Source organism: Adelges cooleyi, unplaced genomic scaffold, assembly GCF_023614345.1.
Source record: "Adelges cooleyi isolate 19-005CV unplaced genomic scaffold, UGA_ACOO_1.1 ACOO_flye_CR_arks_rails_tigmint_CR_PRNA_651, whole genome shotgun sequence".
NCBI lineage: Eukaryota > Metazoa > Arthropoda > Insecta > Hemiptera > Adelgidae > Adelges > Adelges cooleyi.
This window is the reverse complement of record NW_026096352.1, coordinates 3,042,815-3,060,141: the sequence shown is the minus strand read 5'-3', so window position 1 is coordinate 3,060,141 and position 17,327 is coordinate 3,042,815. Positions and strand designations below refer to the sequence as shown.

General features: G+C 33.8%; 1 protein-coding gene across 3 annotated transcripts in view; it reads right to left on the bottom strand.

Annotated features, from left to right (window-relative positions):
- Window positions 1-16,731, bottom strand: part of LOC126844643 (potassium voltage-gated channel protein Shal) — a 51,319-nt gene extending 34,588 nt beyond the window's left edge. For all 3 annotated transcript variants that reach the window (XM_050582975.1, XM_050582973.1, XM_050582974.1), the window contains exon 1: window positions 15,162-16,731. In XM_050582975.1, the coding sequence (XP_050438932.1) occupies window positions 15,162-16,276 (1,115 nt within the window). In that variant the 5' untranslated portion in view covers window positions 16,277-16,731. The remainder of the gene's footprint in view (window positions 1-15,161) is intronic.
- Between the last annotated feature and the right edge of the window lie 596 nt (window positions 16,732-17,327).

Below are 17,327 nucleotides of genomic sequence, written 5' to 3'. Positions count from 1 at the left end.
CATATAAATATACTTTTGGAAACATAAGCTCAATTATCGCCGAACAGTAAACACAAAAACAGTTAGGCACATTAAATATGTGAAACGTAGATGATATTAGAGCGTGGGATACACTTTGAATTTCCAATAAATTCATTTAGTAAGTGATTCGACATTTAGTTTCGCGAGTATAACACTATTTCATATAAAATAAACTAGTTTTCATAGATAAAATAAAACAATTAGGGTTTGGTCCGGTTAAGTTGTCTCTTGCATTGATAATGTCATAATATATAGCAAATCCATTAAGAGTATTAATTAAGTTTTTTAAGAGCTTTCTGTTACAAAATTATTACAGTTGAACAAATTATTACACAAAATATCAATCAAGTACAACGATAATTATTTGTACAATAATTATCGCAATAGAACATTTTTAAGATGGCTTTCTTGCGGATAAATTATTTAATGATGAAGTCTATCGAGAAAATGACGAGTAGATAAACTGAGTGTAAATTGGAAAGGAAAGTAGACAGAATATTTTAATGACGATCTTGAGTATAAAATATGAATGAGCGATGAGACACGAGTGACAGATCCATAAAGTGGTTGAGAAGGTTATTGTTTTGAATTTTTATTCATTAAGATATAACATTAATATTAAAATCCTAAGGGCAAATATTTATCCATTTAGTTTTTTAATTAAGAGTTTGTTACAAGTAAAGTTAAATTGAAAATAGTGAGTTTTTAAATGATTAGAAGTCCGTTGTTACATTTTGTTTGAATTAAATCAATTTAAAATTTCTATATCAACTTATTTTGGTGCCCATATACAGGAATATTCAAATTTTATGTTACAATGCTAAAAAAATATTAAAATAAAATCCTTATTATATGCAATTCCCAAAAATTATATTTTATATTTAAGTTAAGAATATTATTTTAAAGGATAATATTAAGAGGGTGACTTTTAAAAGGTAAATAGCATCCTATGAAAAGCAAAATAATGTAGTGAAAACAATAACTGAATGAAATCAGTTTTGGATAAATACTACTTGAGTTATTAGTATTTTAAAGATTCACACACGGCTCACCCGTACTTCCTTGTTCACTACATTTTTCATAATAACAAGTAATATACAATTTTGATAAAACTGTAAAATATTATGATTGAGCTTCTTTAGTTACGCTTTTAACGCTGTAGTTAGGTATTGTAGGTTGAAGTTAAAACCAGCACACATAGATCATATGACGATATAAAATTTTATAGAAAACAATTACATCTTAAGGTATGGATTTGTATCGCGAAGTGAGCTTACATATGTCATCGAGAATCACAAAGCCTTACATACATTTATAACTCAAAATGGATAGGTAATATTGTTATTCTGGAATAAATAACTTCGGGGTACCGTGAACCGTTATTCATTAGTACAGTTCAAACTTATGTTCATGAACGTTAACTATAAATAATGTCATACATTTATTTATTCCGAGAACGTTGGAACTGATTACTGATGACGTCATAAATTGTTTTGCTTCAGAACGTTATAACAAATAACGTTTAAAATTGTTTAGCTCCAAGAAAAAACATTTATTTGTTCTGAGAACGGCATAACAAATGACGTTATACATGTATTTGCTCCAAGAACGTTAAACGAATGTCGTTTTACAAATTTGTATAATATATTATTAATTTTATATATGTGTAAAAATTTCATTTCCATAATTTTTATACAAATATTATTTATTTATTATAAGATAAAAAATTTTAAAATTGGTCAATTCATTTGATTTTGGGGTCAGATAATTTGAATTTGGCATTCATTTAATAAGTCTTTTAGTCTCTCTAAAGTAAGGTGTGTTTAGTTTAAAAGAGATGTATCTAGCTATCCAAAAAAGAAATAAAGTGACAAATTTAAAAATATTTATTATAATGAATAAAATAATGAATAATTAAAAATTATTTATATCCTTTTCAGTTAGACTATCTAAAAAGAAACAAATGTATAACGTTATTCGTTTTAATGATCTCGAAGTAAAATTAAATTAGCGTTATTCGGTTAAACGTTTTCTAATATTATGTTTTGTTGCGTGGGCTTGATTTTTGTGTAGTTCAAACAATTATTGAGTTCATACCATTAATCGGTTAAATTGTATAATATTTAGTCTCTGTAAGTTTATTAGTGAATGAAAAGAGAGAGAGAAAGAAAGTGAGAAAAAATGATGAAATTCGAGAAACTCACGCTGTTGTATTGACTAATATTAAAATAATCAACCTGTTTAAGGTGAACACTAAACTGATGAAATAAAGAAGTACTCGGCCGAGGAATGTGAACCGTTCAAATAACACTTGTTTGCTCCGAAACCAATTACTCAAATGCTTACAACTGATTATTGATATTAAATTAGTGCGTTTGTGTTATTCATCGCCGTATAAAATATGATAAACGGTTCGTTGGAATTACATTTTGGATAGAATTAATGGCCTAATTATTTAGTTCGATAATTTATTGGTCCTAAAATGGCAAAATCAAGGTACAAGACTTGGTTTTGTGTAACAGACTAACAATTTTAACTTCGTTAAATAATGGAATCGTTGACAGTTATAGTAAAATAACATATTTTTTGCAACATTTGACCAGGTTTCATATTAACTAATATGCCTAGTATGCATAAGGTGTTGATCGTTTATTGTTTCTCTTGTCCACTAAGCTAAGTGTGTGATCACTATGGCAGCAATTAATAACGCACGACCACATACGTTGTGGGGCTATTAAAATTCAATTGGCGTAAAAATAAAAATAAAAAGGCTCGACAGCAGTAATTGGAATTAATTAATTCGGTTTTGTTCGCGTTCCCATTGATGCCGGGACTCGGGAAGAACAAAAGCAAGTCGAGTATAATATAATAACAATTAAAGCGACGGCCTCTGAAATGAGTCTTTTACGGTATGACACAACAGCTGATCGTAACCACTTCTCCTATATATATGTATCCAGTAGAGATGTACACAAAACCGTTGCTTTTATCTGCCGTGGAATTCGATGGTTTGTGCAAAAAAGTACTTAAATTTGTGTATAATGTACATTATACAATATAATGTATACTATACAGTAGGTACAGCATATATATATATAATTATATCGATCGGCTTAAAGCGTGCCAACGGCCTCTCGGTTTACACGAGCAGTCGAGAGACGTGTAGAGGAACGTAATAACGGAAATTCAGTAAATTTTAAGCCAGGATTAAGACCGAAGACCCCTCGCGTGACGACATTCCGTTAAGAACATCACTGACGATAAACCGATAGGATGAAAATTAATATAAATTTGTTATGTGTGTATTACAGGGTGATCAATTAACCGCGAGAAATTGATTTTCTCATAAAATAATTCCAATTTTGTCGTTTTTTTTTCAGAGCCCGTTATCAACTTATTATAGTAACTTAAATGGTAACATATTATAATATATTTAATTAACTTTTCAAACTAACAATATGTCGATGACAATTCGATCGATAATCAGTTTTGAATATTATCTATACTTTTAAAGTTTATAAATAATATTTAATTTAAGTGGTACAGTAGTATATATTTAAGTATTATTTTTACCTCCTTCCTAAATTCTCTAAAAAAATGAATTTTCTGTCGGACGCGGACCTGCAATAAGGTGTCAGTCTAACACTATTGGAACGAATTCAATTAATATTTAAATCGTAATATGTTCGAAAGGGCGAGCTGCCTGATGGTCAAATGTTGAATTATTTTTGTAAACAAAGTGTATGGTGTGTTTCGGTTATTTAATCGAGTCGCGGGAGGACCGTTTATCCCACGCCGATCATAACACACAAGTATGTATGTGTAATATAATATTAGGTTTTATTATTTTGCCGTTAAGATGCGTGACCGTTTTCCCATTGGCGTTGTACACGTCATATATCCACACACACACACACATATATATATATATATATATAGTAATACTGAAGCTGACCAAGGCTGCAAGAGGATTATATTAATACGGTGACGTGCAAAAACAAAAACGTCCCACCCTACACGCCGGCGGACAGAAAGCTCGAGGGGTTAAAACCGAGCTCAGGGTGTACTGTTGTAAACCCATCATCGCTGTATATTCTGGCACAAAACCGTTCTCATATATACACAACCCCGCGATTATTGCTTTACCGAGAAAGGCCGTTAGGACCGAACTCGCCGCCGCGTTATAATTATATAGTACAAGTTACGGCAAGTACAGCGAAAATACATAGCACAAAAGGGCACGCAGGCCGATTAACGACATATCGGCTAAGGGTAGATTGCCGTTCAATAGCGCCTCGTTGATCCCTCGCAACGGCAAAACATTTGTGTCTACTGAACGGGTCTATACACCATCTATACATTATGGAACCCACATCGAAATTACTATTTACTATTTATAGTGATATGGGTTCTTTTCAGATGTCCCCACATCGTATTATTTAAGAAAAATAAATATTTGACTGTGCCACCTGTTGAGGGCTAGGAGTGCACATGGATAAATTGCACGAATGGACAAAAAATATAACAAAAAAGGATTTGGCGGAAAAAAACTCTTAGGGCTTCAGTTATGAATACGACTGAAACCGGGTCTCTGTCGAATAAAAACCGTTAATTGTTTTAATGAAAGTAAAAATAGAACTTATATTTATACATGTCGAAGTATAAAAGTTGTTTTTTGAACTTTTACTTTTATTGATAGAAGTAATTTCAACGCCGTTATTTTCTAACTAGAGTTATAAAAGTTAACAGTTATTATAAATCATTTGAAGGGTAAATGATTTAGCATGAATAGGGTAAATGAAAAAAGTAATATGCTTTTACGTTGTTGTTAATAAGAAATGTAACCATCAATATACATAATAGAAAACTTAATAATAATTTTACTATACTATGCGTTTAACATAAAAATATTTTTAATTAGTTGAGAAATTTAATTTAAATAAACAAATGATGATAGTGTATCAAAATAATATAAGTATAATCAATATAATTGAATTTTATTGTACATATAACTTTTATTTAAGAGGGAAAATCTAAAAGCCCAATAAAAACTTTTATGTGGCATTTAAATAGATATTAAAATAGTTAAAACTTTTTTAAGCTAGAACTTCAATTTAACAGTTTTGAAATTTTTTTTTTTAACCTTTTATAAATAAAGTTTTTTTTTCAAACAGTTGAACTCATTTGTAAAAAAAAAAGTTGTTTCAATACCTGTTATTTTCTATAGAGCGCTGAGGTCTTAAAAAATGTATTTCTATTACAAGGTTATCCGTAAAATACAGTTAAAATATAATATTTTAGTGATTTTTCAATAGCATTTTAAAAGTTGAATAAACTGACTTAACAAAAATGTACTGTAGAATAAATTCTGTCGTGCTTACTCATGCCCATTAGCACATAGTTTGTGAACACCCTTGACTGTAATTATCCATGTACTCTATTTAGGTTTGACAATATTCTAAAGTTTAAAAAAACGCCGGATTCGTTTGATGAACTCGAGTATACGATTAAACGAACAAACTGCCGCCAATGCAATAATAGTGAACTTTCAACAACTGTTTGATGTTCTAAGATCATATTTCCAAAATCAAACTGTGAATTACAACACACATGTTTGTACAATATTGTTGTACAGTAGTTTTGTTGGTGTTCGAAAATTGTGTTGATTATGTCTCTATGTTGTATGATCAAGCAACGCAAATCACTGGACCAGTGCACGTGTTTACATAAAAAAATATGTTATCATTAATCGATTGGAATTAAAACAAATTCATGGCGTGGCGTTGCGAGGAAGGGTTTTGTGAATCGACCTGTCTGGTGTCGGGAATGCAGGTAATCCCAACGGTTGTTTGGTATTAGCCGCAGACTAAAGTTTACCTTTTAAACGATACGCGGTCTTCTGTCGTCAGACAATTTAAAATGTTGATATGTTTTTACCCTTTGGTAATACTATAAAAATAACACTAATTGTTTGACTCTATTTGTTCCTACTTGTCCCACCCGCTTTCGAATTCGAGTATCTTAAGTAATAAAATAATAATTAAAACTTTATGCAATAAGTAATTATACCAAATGAAACAACAAATAAAGGGCTACATTTTTTATTAACACAATTTTGTTTTTGCATTATAATTAGTAATTATTTAATTGCTTTTGAAAATTACCCTGTTTTGAAAAATGTACCTACAACTTAGTCTACGAATCAAGCTGCGCCGAGCTTCACGCCAAAAACTGGTTTAACATAAAGCATAAGGTCTATTGAATATATTTAAATAGTTCCTAGCATTGAATATTAGCGATTTTAAAATTAATGCGTGATTATAATTGAAAGATTGCCTAAAAATTATAATTTTTCGAAATTTTACGGTTTTTTACTATTATTTATCGTTTTTTTTTTTTTTGTGAAATAGCAAGTACGCATAAATCGATAGGTCACTTGAAATTAATCTTAATTAAAATATAACATCCCCCTAACCCCATTAAAAGAAGTCAAATTTGGACTCAGTAACCACAACAATTTATTATTTGACCTATTTTCATTTAATTGCATTGCCATTTAGTTAATTTTCCCACTACATATTTACAAAATATACTATCGTTGTTGAAATAGTGTCACCGTTGTCCGTTGGGCTTTATACCGGTCAGGTCTATTTAGGGAAATGTCAGCGCTAAAGACGTATAATAATTATAATTATATTGTAAGTAAGATATTATTCAGCGGGAACGCTAAATGCCTTTTCAAACGGTTATTTCAGTATACGAGCGAAGCATTGGCCATTGCTCTAATGTTATTATTATTTATTACTATAGTGTCGTAGTGAATTGGCTCTAAATAGATTTTCTTCGACTTTTCCGCGAGCGAACGATGTGCCGCAAAGGTGTTGTACGACCGGAAATCATAACATAATAATAATAATAACACGTTTATATACCCAAAGCCAATTATGTCATTATTTTCGTCCGTTATTTTCAATTACAGCGAAACTAACGAGCGCCGCACTCTACGTTTTAAATGGATTACCTACGTTAAAAATGCACGGCTCTAACCCAATTACATAAGCTGAATGATCTCGGCCTTAACCTATAATGTAATAATAATAGAATTATTATTATACATCAGCGTAACCATTCGGCGGTACAGCTTAAAGTTTATGTAACATGCGTTTAACATTATTAATACAAGGTGATTTTTTTATCACGGGCCACTCAATATCTCATGGGGTTTAATAAGAAATTAAATGTTTTTTTTTTCATATTGTTTTTATACAATGTGATCTGAAATTAAGAATAATGCACTAAACATTTTGACTGGTCGATAACCGGTTCCGGATAACTATTTTTTAAGTTATTAAAGTTTCAAGTTTAGGGCAGGAGAAAAGGTGGAGTGTAGTAATATTTTTATCTGCGTGCATTTCTCAACCGCACTACCCCTCCCATCCTAATTTTTAAACTCTTATAACTTTAAAAATAGTTGTCCAAAACTGGTTATGGACCAGTCAAAATGTTTAGTACAGTATTCTAAATTTAAAAAGATAATGAAATATATGCGTAACGCATACAAACGCACTTACCGTTTAAATTTCAAAATTTGCTATCAAAAAAACTAAGTTGGGAGGGGGGTAAAACAAAAAAAATTGTGAAAAATTGAGATAACGTTTTATAAAAACATTATAAAAAAAAAAAAAATTAAATTATTAATTAAACCCAGTGAGATATTGACTGGTTCATGATAAAAGAATCAACCTGTATAGGTCATAGATAACACATTTTTGATAAATTTACTATTGATGGAATGTGTTTTTCGATTGCCGCGATAACATTTTTGTTATAAAAACAATACATTATTATGCTGATAAAACATTTACGTGGTCAATAGCAATTATGTATTTATCAAATTAGTCTACATTTCTATTGAATACAACATTATTTTTCGTTCAGTGCAGAAGCCAACATAGATACGGTTTATTAATTAATTGTATGGAACATTCCGGGCCATTAGGTTAAGACGCCAACACATTTTTATTGACATTTTTAAGACAATAGTATAAAAGTAAAATAGTAATAATATCCTAACGACTAGAAATGGAATTATCACAGTAACGGCCGTCACTAGTAGTACTGATATTTTATCGATGATTAATTTTGTTATAAAAATAAATTTGCAGTCCGCAAATTTTGTCTATAGATCTTAGCATGGAACATGCTTTATCCTTGACACTTCAACCCGAAAACGACACTAAATTGCGATGCTAAAGTAGCGCGCCTACTTTAAACGTATAATAACCCTCGTCGTCGTTATGTAAACATTTGGTCAGAAAATATTATAATTAAGACTTTACTGTAATCATAAATCACAAAAGAGATAATTGATCAGAAATAATCACTATTCAGGAGCCAGCAGGCTAAAGCATGTTCCATGTCTTATAATTTTAGCCGTTAGGCTTAAGTATACTGTAATTTTTTTTTTATTGTCATTTAATTAAACAATGCGAAATTGAATTATATACATATCAAACTTCGAAAAGACTGCGGTCTCTAAATTTAAATATATATTTTTTTTCCTGGCCGAGAGGGTGCGATTGCAGTTACAATAAAATAATTTCCGGACATTGCGAATGGCAATGCACGCGTGCAGAATAATTTTAAGGTAATTACGGGTGTGTAATAGGTTATCGCCTGCCATATTTTACACTAGGGGCCTATGGTCTTTTGTTAATTAATCCTTTTGCCACATACGGTTGTGTCTATATTGTCCATTGGGTTTGTTGTTGTTTTGGCTTCAACGCGAAACCGTCAAGTTCAAGGTTTTCATATTTTGTCTAAGCGTTATTTTTTATTGTTTCCGACCGTTTTTACTGTCCTTACAGACGTAATCGATTTTAAATAGGATCCAGTGACTGCTCAAGAAGTATAAACGCTTATGTATTTTCTGTTCGTAAGCTCCTTTGATACAAAACTACAAATCATTACTTCATTTAAATAATTTAAAGAGAATCATTGTGCAAATGTGAAATCGATTGAGCTTTCTTTTTATCGCAAACAATTATTTTCTTTTAGTCACAATGTCTTCACAGACATTTGGCCTAAGGATCTGTTTAGGTAAATTTTATTTGTCTTAGCCAATTGATATTTATCAAGAAAAAAAATTTAGAATTATTAGAAAATGTGTTTATGATAAGAATTAGTTGGCACATTAAAAAACGGAATTGGTTACCAAACAACACCTCCAAAAACTCAAACTTATACTTATAAAAGTCTTACATTGTTTATTAATGCTAAACTAAAGAAATTATAGGTACAGTAAGTATTACATTTTTTTAAACTAACTAAAGAAATAACAAAATATGGTCTTTTTATTCGATGAAACCATCTCAGTTGTTTGTTTTGACCTATCATGTGTACATCACGGATTTGATCGTTTTGTAGTATTATCCTTTTAGGTATCTTTATTTAATTTGAACGGTTCGACAATGGTTTTTGAGGATTTGCGTTTAAAATACTTGTCGTTTATTTGCTGCTGTGCAGTGCAATGTGAATGATAAGAAACGAGTAAGCGTCCGTTAATAAACTCTGACCCTTTTTCTTAAATCAGAGAGAAGCCTCGTGAATATGGTCGGCTTTTTAAGAATAATTGACGTCTTGTGATACTGGCTAAGGGACCAGCGTGGACCTTTTTACGTTTCCAGCTCTTCACATAACATATATAAGCATTTAGGATTCAAACCATCTGGTTGAGATAAAAAGTATTGCTTGAACTTAATACTTGGGAACTAGTGCACTTCTTGTATTTAATGTATTCTTTAATAGTATAAAAAAAGTGGATACTATTTTATGTTATTAAAAAATAATTAAAATCAATATGAATGTAAGATGTATATAGTTATTAAATATAGAGTATAAAGAGAAAGAAAGAAAGAAGTTAAACAATCTTGTCATGACCTCTGGATTTGAATCTAGGATAAGTATATACTGCTTATCTGTTACACTCATGGGCGTAACTTAACAAAAGTTTGAATTTGATATCGGTATTTACATAGGTAAAAATTGTTTTCCTGTATTTTTGGTATAGTTGCATTTTGTAATAATAATAGTACTGCAACTATTCATTCGGAAATCGTTTTTCACGTTATATTAAAATATCGATTTTTCTATTAAATTTTTAACATTCTATTTCTAAATATTCTGTGCTACATTTTAAATTATTAAACCACACTTGTTACACGCATCTTGTCTTAACTGCAGAAATAGTAATTACTAGCATAAAGTTGTACTTTTGGTTGTATTTTTATGCTTATTCTGACTAGACCAATAACATATAATTTCAACTGACTACACTTTTTGTTATTCCTTAAACAAAATTCACTATAGAATTTCCATATTATATCCACCACTATGGCGTTGCCGTCATTAAAAATGTTTTTATTGTTTTTTTTTTTTGAACATTATACTGCCGTTGTGTGTTGGATTCTACATCTGCGCCTTGTATTCGTACCTATTTTTAAAGTGAGTGTAAATCATATTACTAGCTTTGCATGTGCCTTTTTCGTTTGGTTGTTTTATTGTTGGTGCTTGCAAAAATGAGCAACGCGTCTAATGCAAAATTGTATACATGCAATAAATCCTGTGTTTCTACACTTCTGTATTTTAGTAGCTACAGATATAAAAAAAAATAAAAAAACGTATATTTTTTAATAATATTATTATTTTGAGTAAATATGTTCGATACACCATCTTAGCTTTAATAAAAAATATAGAGTAATATTTGAAAATGATTGAAAAAACAAAGAATGGAGTTTTATATTGGCGTATAACATTGTATACGGTTTAAATATTATGATACAATTGTCATAATACATATAAATATATAGTGATCGTTTTCCAAGCAATAGAAACGGGACTGAAGTCCAGTGAGTTGTATACATATACAATATCTACTAACTAAAGTATATTATATTTTTGTCTGGATTTGCAGTGCTCTTGTTATGAGAGACGTGAGATAACATATAAACAAACCGTTTGTTTGATTGACGCTTGCACGAGTAAACTGTTTATTACCAATCGCTATAGTATGGATGTTTGGCGTTCATCAATGATGATTTCTAAAATAAAATACTTTGCGCCATCTCAGCTGTTAACACTACTGATCACAAATATTCAGTCAGGTCGTTTTCGCACGATTGGGCAAACCATATTGTTAATTATAATCTAATATATACAGGGTGACCCGTTTAACATAAAGTCTTTTGGCTAAGAGGGTCTAAAAAAATGTTCGTCATGTTACGTTTATGTCCCGTTAAATATCTAATAATTTTTAAGTACAATCAAGCCGTTACTCGGGGTTCAAACCAGTTTGTGTACGGTCATCTCTTTTCTTTTGAAAATAATAACAAATTTAAAAATATATAGCGCTCAGGAAAATACTAAAAATAATAAATATTTCATAATTTTGTAGAAATAAAATAAACAAAATCGTTTTTAAAAAAAACACATAAGTATAATTGTTATTACTTTCTGAGAAAATTAGCGTCTTACGTTAAATTTATTACTCTGTATACGTTTTAATAATATCTAAATACCTAAATTTTAGTATTTTCTAATGATTAAACCATTTCTTTGTTATTTTTTGACTTCAGCGTTGAACGATTATGTTATCTCAAAATAAAATACAAACAACGCGATCGGTCCAAGAAAATTGTTTGAATTAGGTACTATACAATAATATTTTCATTTGAAAAAGCAGATAAATCTATTACATTATAATATATAGTGGAAATTGCTTCGGGGAAAACTGTACACTATCGAATGTGAGGTAACGCAATCTTTTTCAAAACTAGTTATTTAACTATCAATTTATAAACATTACGAGAAAATTGCAATTACCAATCTTATAAATAAAATCATTGGCGACCGTGTGAATAGTAATGGATGGGTCAAGTTCTAGAAAGAATCATTTCTTCGACACAACATTTTTAAAATAAGGTTAACGGTTTGATCGTGATTTGGCTTAGCATTTGATTGGAAAACAAAATGATTTGATAGTTTTATCCGTTAGCTCCAGCATATGTTTAATTTTGATAACAATTTATAAATTATAATCAAGATGTGTAAAACAATACGTTGTATAAGTGTTTTTACTACATTACTTGATTGAAATGATTTTCTCACCTACTTGCTTACATTATAAAGATTTAAAAACGCATTTGGGATTTATATTATGCTAGCAAGAGTGTCTGCTCTGGTATTCTCAACAACATTATAAACAAAGCAGACATAAAAACGTCAAAAGACAACCTTTGTTCATAGCCGTAGACTATGATGTTTTTAAGATTATAAGTAGGGCTGAAATTTCAAAGTACTTTGCATTGTTTTCCAAATCTAGCTTGCGATGCTCGTTTTTTGTTACAAATCTGTTTCATGTACTTTTTGACAACAAGAAATAGTATTTTGCATTTTTTTTTAAATTTGTTGGTTTTAAAGTATTTTTTTTAAATTTTTTAGACCATTTTGTAGATTTTGAGACATTAAAATTCGAATTTTAAAACTGTAATTTAAGATTTTCACATGCTAACAAGATTTACTATAGTAATTTTTCGAACGTATCCGTATAATGTCAAAACCCAGATAACTTTTTTAAAATATATTTTTGTTCAAAACTCTTCATTGATAAGTTATCTCTATATAAGTTTCAGTATATTAGTATTATATACTTGTCATTTATCGAAAATAAAAAAAAAATGTTATTTTGAATTTTTGTGGGTTTTTTTTTATTTTGGAGGAGTTATAGGCTTTATTTTAAGTCAAAAACGAAAAGTGCCGAAAATACAACCCACGCGACACGCAATTCCTTCTATGTAAAACTTGGTATCGTAAGCATTCAAAATTTATTGAATACCTGTAATGGATGTAGGAATGCAAAATAATAATTAAAAATACAGTGGCTGCATATTTAGCATTACTATGCGTTATAATATTGATAAAAGTAAAAAATGATCTTAAAACGATAGGAAATGTCATAATGCCAACAACTGTGAGTGACTTTTTTTAAAATTATTAATAATAATTACTGTAACATAGATTTAAAGTAACATAAAATCATTTTTTTTTCAATATTTCTTGAAAAAAAATTGCCTGTAATATTTTTTATAGCAGAATAATTAAACAAAACACATTATATATTGGTTTGGTCAATTAATATTAATATAAATAACAAAAAAATATGCAAATTGTTTGTCTATAAGCTAACACGCATGGTTTAATATGCTTTAACCCATCTAATATGCATAATATTATGGAGAATGCAATCTGGTTAATGGATTTCGTTTGAAGTGAAATGTGGACATTTAGAGGGTCATAAATATCGCATACACTCCACATAAACATGCAAATATACAATTGCGGGCGGCACTGCGTTTATAATAAAAGCAAAATGTGCAATAACAGCGTTGTATAATTATTATTTTGTTATACGATTGTGGTGGTTTACTGTTTGAACAACGCGGGTCAAACTAATATAGCTAACAAATAATAGTCGATTTATGTTAACGGCTCTCTACAAATGCAAATTTTTACATAATCAGTTTGTTGGGAAATGTGAAAAAGAGCGATGGCAAAATGCTCAATACTTCTCTCACCTTTGCGATCTGCCGAACCTCCGACATTCGCAATCCTTAGACCGGCCGGACTCAAATCAATATACGGTCACCCAAAATAGACGTAGTTAAATACACGGGTACTTAATTGACCGTGTAAGTCTGTCCGTTGCTGTAACGTTGCCAATTTGAACGCTTCGAAATTAATTTTGCACGTGGACGGGCCACGGTGATATATCTATCATTCTATTGGTCCACGTCTTAAACGGGATAACAGCCTGAAAGCTGTATCAAAGATGACGTTGGCTTTTTTACGTAGACAACACAACTTACATCCGTTCATTGATCAAATAGAATGTATGATACTGCGCGCGTGTGGATTTAAAATAATATGATGTAGTGTTTCAAACATAGCTTATACAATAATAAATGGTGACGGTAGATACGAGTAACAAATAAAAAATACCTATAATACATAAAGAACGAATATTAACTAGCTCGAGGAGTTCTAAAAAAATTGGGATCGGTTATGATGTATCTGAGAGAATGGTAGAATTCAAGAAAAATACGGCAAGTGGAATAAAGTGCGGTCGGATAAGTCCATATGCGTGGCAACAGGTGTGCCAAGTAAAAAAAAAAATGCCTCGTTTATGATGAAAGGAAATGAAAGTAGTGGAAAAATAAGAGTGCTGAGATAAATGTGTGTTAGTGGCTCACACTCGTTTTGATGAGGGATGTCGAAAAACTTTTTTAAAAGGCATAAACCCACTACCGCAACAGGGTATCAACTGTACTTTTTTTTGCGTAGTAACTAAAAAGACTGGAGTTATTCGAATCGATCATTTAGAAGGTAGGTTGTTGAAGTTGCAGTAAAAATAAGACAGAATTTACAGTAAACATGAATTGTAAAGGTAGAAAAATCCAGTAAATATAAATATAAAAGCCAAGATAAGCAAAATAAACGGGTGCATGTATTATTATTAGTCACGGACAGAACGTTGAGACACAGAGATGAATGGCTAAAAAGTGGACTCGACCTCGCTTGCATGAAAGACGGCACCGTTATTTAGTCTTGCCGAAGAATTTCTAGAAAGTTAACAATTAGATCCAATATTAAAATAATTGTTTATAGTTTTTGGCACAAAAGAAAAGAGTTTTTAACGTTTTTGGTGAATTTATTTGCGGCTTACAAGCGAGCCAAAGGCTATAGAGTAAAGTCATTATGAAAGAAGTTTAAATCGTTAGAACGACGGTGTTTTTATTGTGCGGGTTATATAAGGCGGCTGAATATACTGCGTTGGCACTTTGAACGTGCATTTGAACCACGCATATAGTTACGTTCTAAGGATGTCTGATGGCCGTTTTGCAGTTAAAGAATAAGTAAACTTGATTGCTATTATTACTTTTCTATAGGCAGCAACAATAGAACAAGAGTTTAGCACACGGGGAAATTAGTACCATAAGACGGTTGTAGTAGTAGTAAATTAATATCACATTATAGTAAAAAGCGATAATTATTCGAATACTGTGAAAGCTTGTGGTCATGCTTACCCGAGAGTGGTCATGGTGACGATGGTGTACCAAAACGCGGCCGGTATGGACGTAAAATTGGTGCCTTCCACGTTCTTCTCGGCGTAGAACATGACCGTGGCGAATATGATGATGGCCATGGCCAGTGAGAACACCAAAAACCCTAGCTCGGAGGCGCACGACTTGAGCGTGTAGCCGAGTATGCGGAGTCCTTGCGAGTGCCTAGAGAACTTAAATATTCGGAAGACGCGGAACACCCTGAGTGTGACGAACGCACCGGACACGTCGTCGTTATCGGTGACACCCAGTCCGATGTAGTACGGCAGTATGGCTACAACGTCTATAATGGACATGACGCTGCGCATAAACTTGCACCGGTCCGGGGCGGCATACAGCCGGAGCAGGTACTCGGTGGTAAATATCATCACGCACGCCGTGTCTAGGCAAAAGAACACGATCTTGTAGCGTTCTCCGCAAGGCAGTGTGCCCACTCGACCGGGCCGATGGCCGCACGGCACCGTTTCTACGACGTTGGCCATGACGGAGACGGCGATAAAGAACCCGGTGACGTAGTAGAACACGAGGGCGGCGGTGGACGTGTGCGGGTTTCCGAATGCCCGCCACATCTTCTGTCTCAAGTTGGTGAGCTGCGGCAGATTCTGGTCGCTGTTTTCCGAGAGCTTGTCGTCCATCAGCCTTTCAGCGTTCTCCCGCTTCCTGTCCCGGTAGTCCTCGTAACAACAGTCTCCGATCACGTCGGGCAGTATACCGAAGAACGCCAGTTCCTCGTCGTAACTGGTCAAGCACTCGTGCTTGGGATAATGCAACTTGCCGGTTCGATAGTAGTTGAGTATGTGCCGGAATATGTCCGGGTCCCGGTCGAAGAAGTACTCTCTGCAATCTTCGTCGTAGAAGAACTCGCGTTCGTTGGAGCCTAACAATGTGTCCGGGTACTTTTCTACCGTGTTCCGCCACGTCTCGAACCGACGTCCCGACACGTTGATCAGCAGCTTCTCGTCGTCGATTTTCCGCTGATCTTTCGGCACCGGCGCCGGCGGCAGTGGGTGCGTGGCGATCGGCACCCAACCGATGGCGGCCGCTCGGGCGAACGGTAGCCAAGCGGCCACCGAGGCCATGCTGCGCGGAGTAATGACCGGGGTATCACCGTCGACGACGCCGTCGGTCCACGCGTCTCCGTGCGTACTGCGGTGTCATCGTGCCCGCGACGCCTGGCCGCCCCGCTGTTCTCGATGAGCGGCTCGTGTCGTAGAACCACGAAGACCACGACGGCAACGATTGGCGGCTGTTCACATCACCCGGTGGACGACGGGTCCACAGCCGGGGTGGTCTCGTCGAAAACGGGTCCGGGGTCGGTCGCACGCGAGCAAAAAACGCACACGCACACCGGGTTGTTACACTCAGTACGGCCACTCGGCACGCAGACAGCGAGCGTAAATGAAAGCACACGCGCACCGTGGCCGCCTGGCATTCGATAACAACAGCGAAACGCACCCGGCGTACGCGCTTTAAGCTGGTACACTGAAGTGACGACTCAGGCGGAGTACGAGAGAGGCCGCGTATGTGTGTGTGTGCGGCGACCGTCGACGGACCCGACTCGCCCGCCGTAGTGAGTTTAATTTTTTTTGATTTTATTTTTATTTTTATCAAAACGCCGCCAAGCGCGCGCGAGTTACGGGACCGGGCGATACGCGCTAACGACGACTTACGAAACGTTTTGCGCTTGCGCCGCCGATCGATTTACAACAGCCCCGATGGTGGCGGTCGTCGGACGTTTTTATATATTTTTATTTTCCCGCCGGCACACGCTCTCACCTACACGCCCAGACATACATTTACAGGACTTACGAGGGAATACCGTCGCCGCCGCCCGTTCCCTAGGCAACCATCACGGCGTTACGTCGTGACGTACACCACGGCCGCCGCCGCCGCCGTCGTATAGGTGTACGTTCCGCGACCTGATCACATCACCCGGTGGTGTACGACGACGATTCCGCCGCTGTGTACATATAACACACTATGAGCTCACAGCTGGCACATCCCGCGGCCACCGCCACCACCGGAAGCCGGTAGTGCCGTCGGTGTACTCCCGCCTAATTTCGACCAACTCCTGGCCACTGTTGGCTATATAAACTTGTAAATTTATATATATATATATATATATGTTGT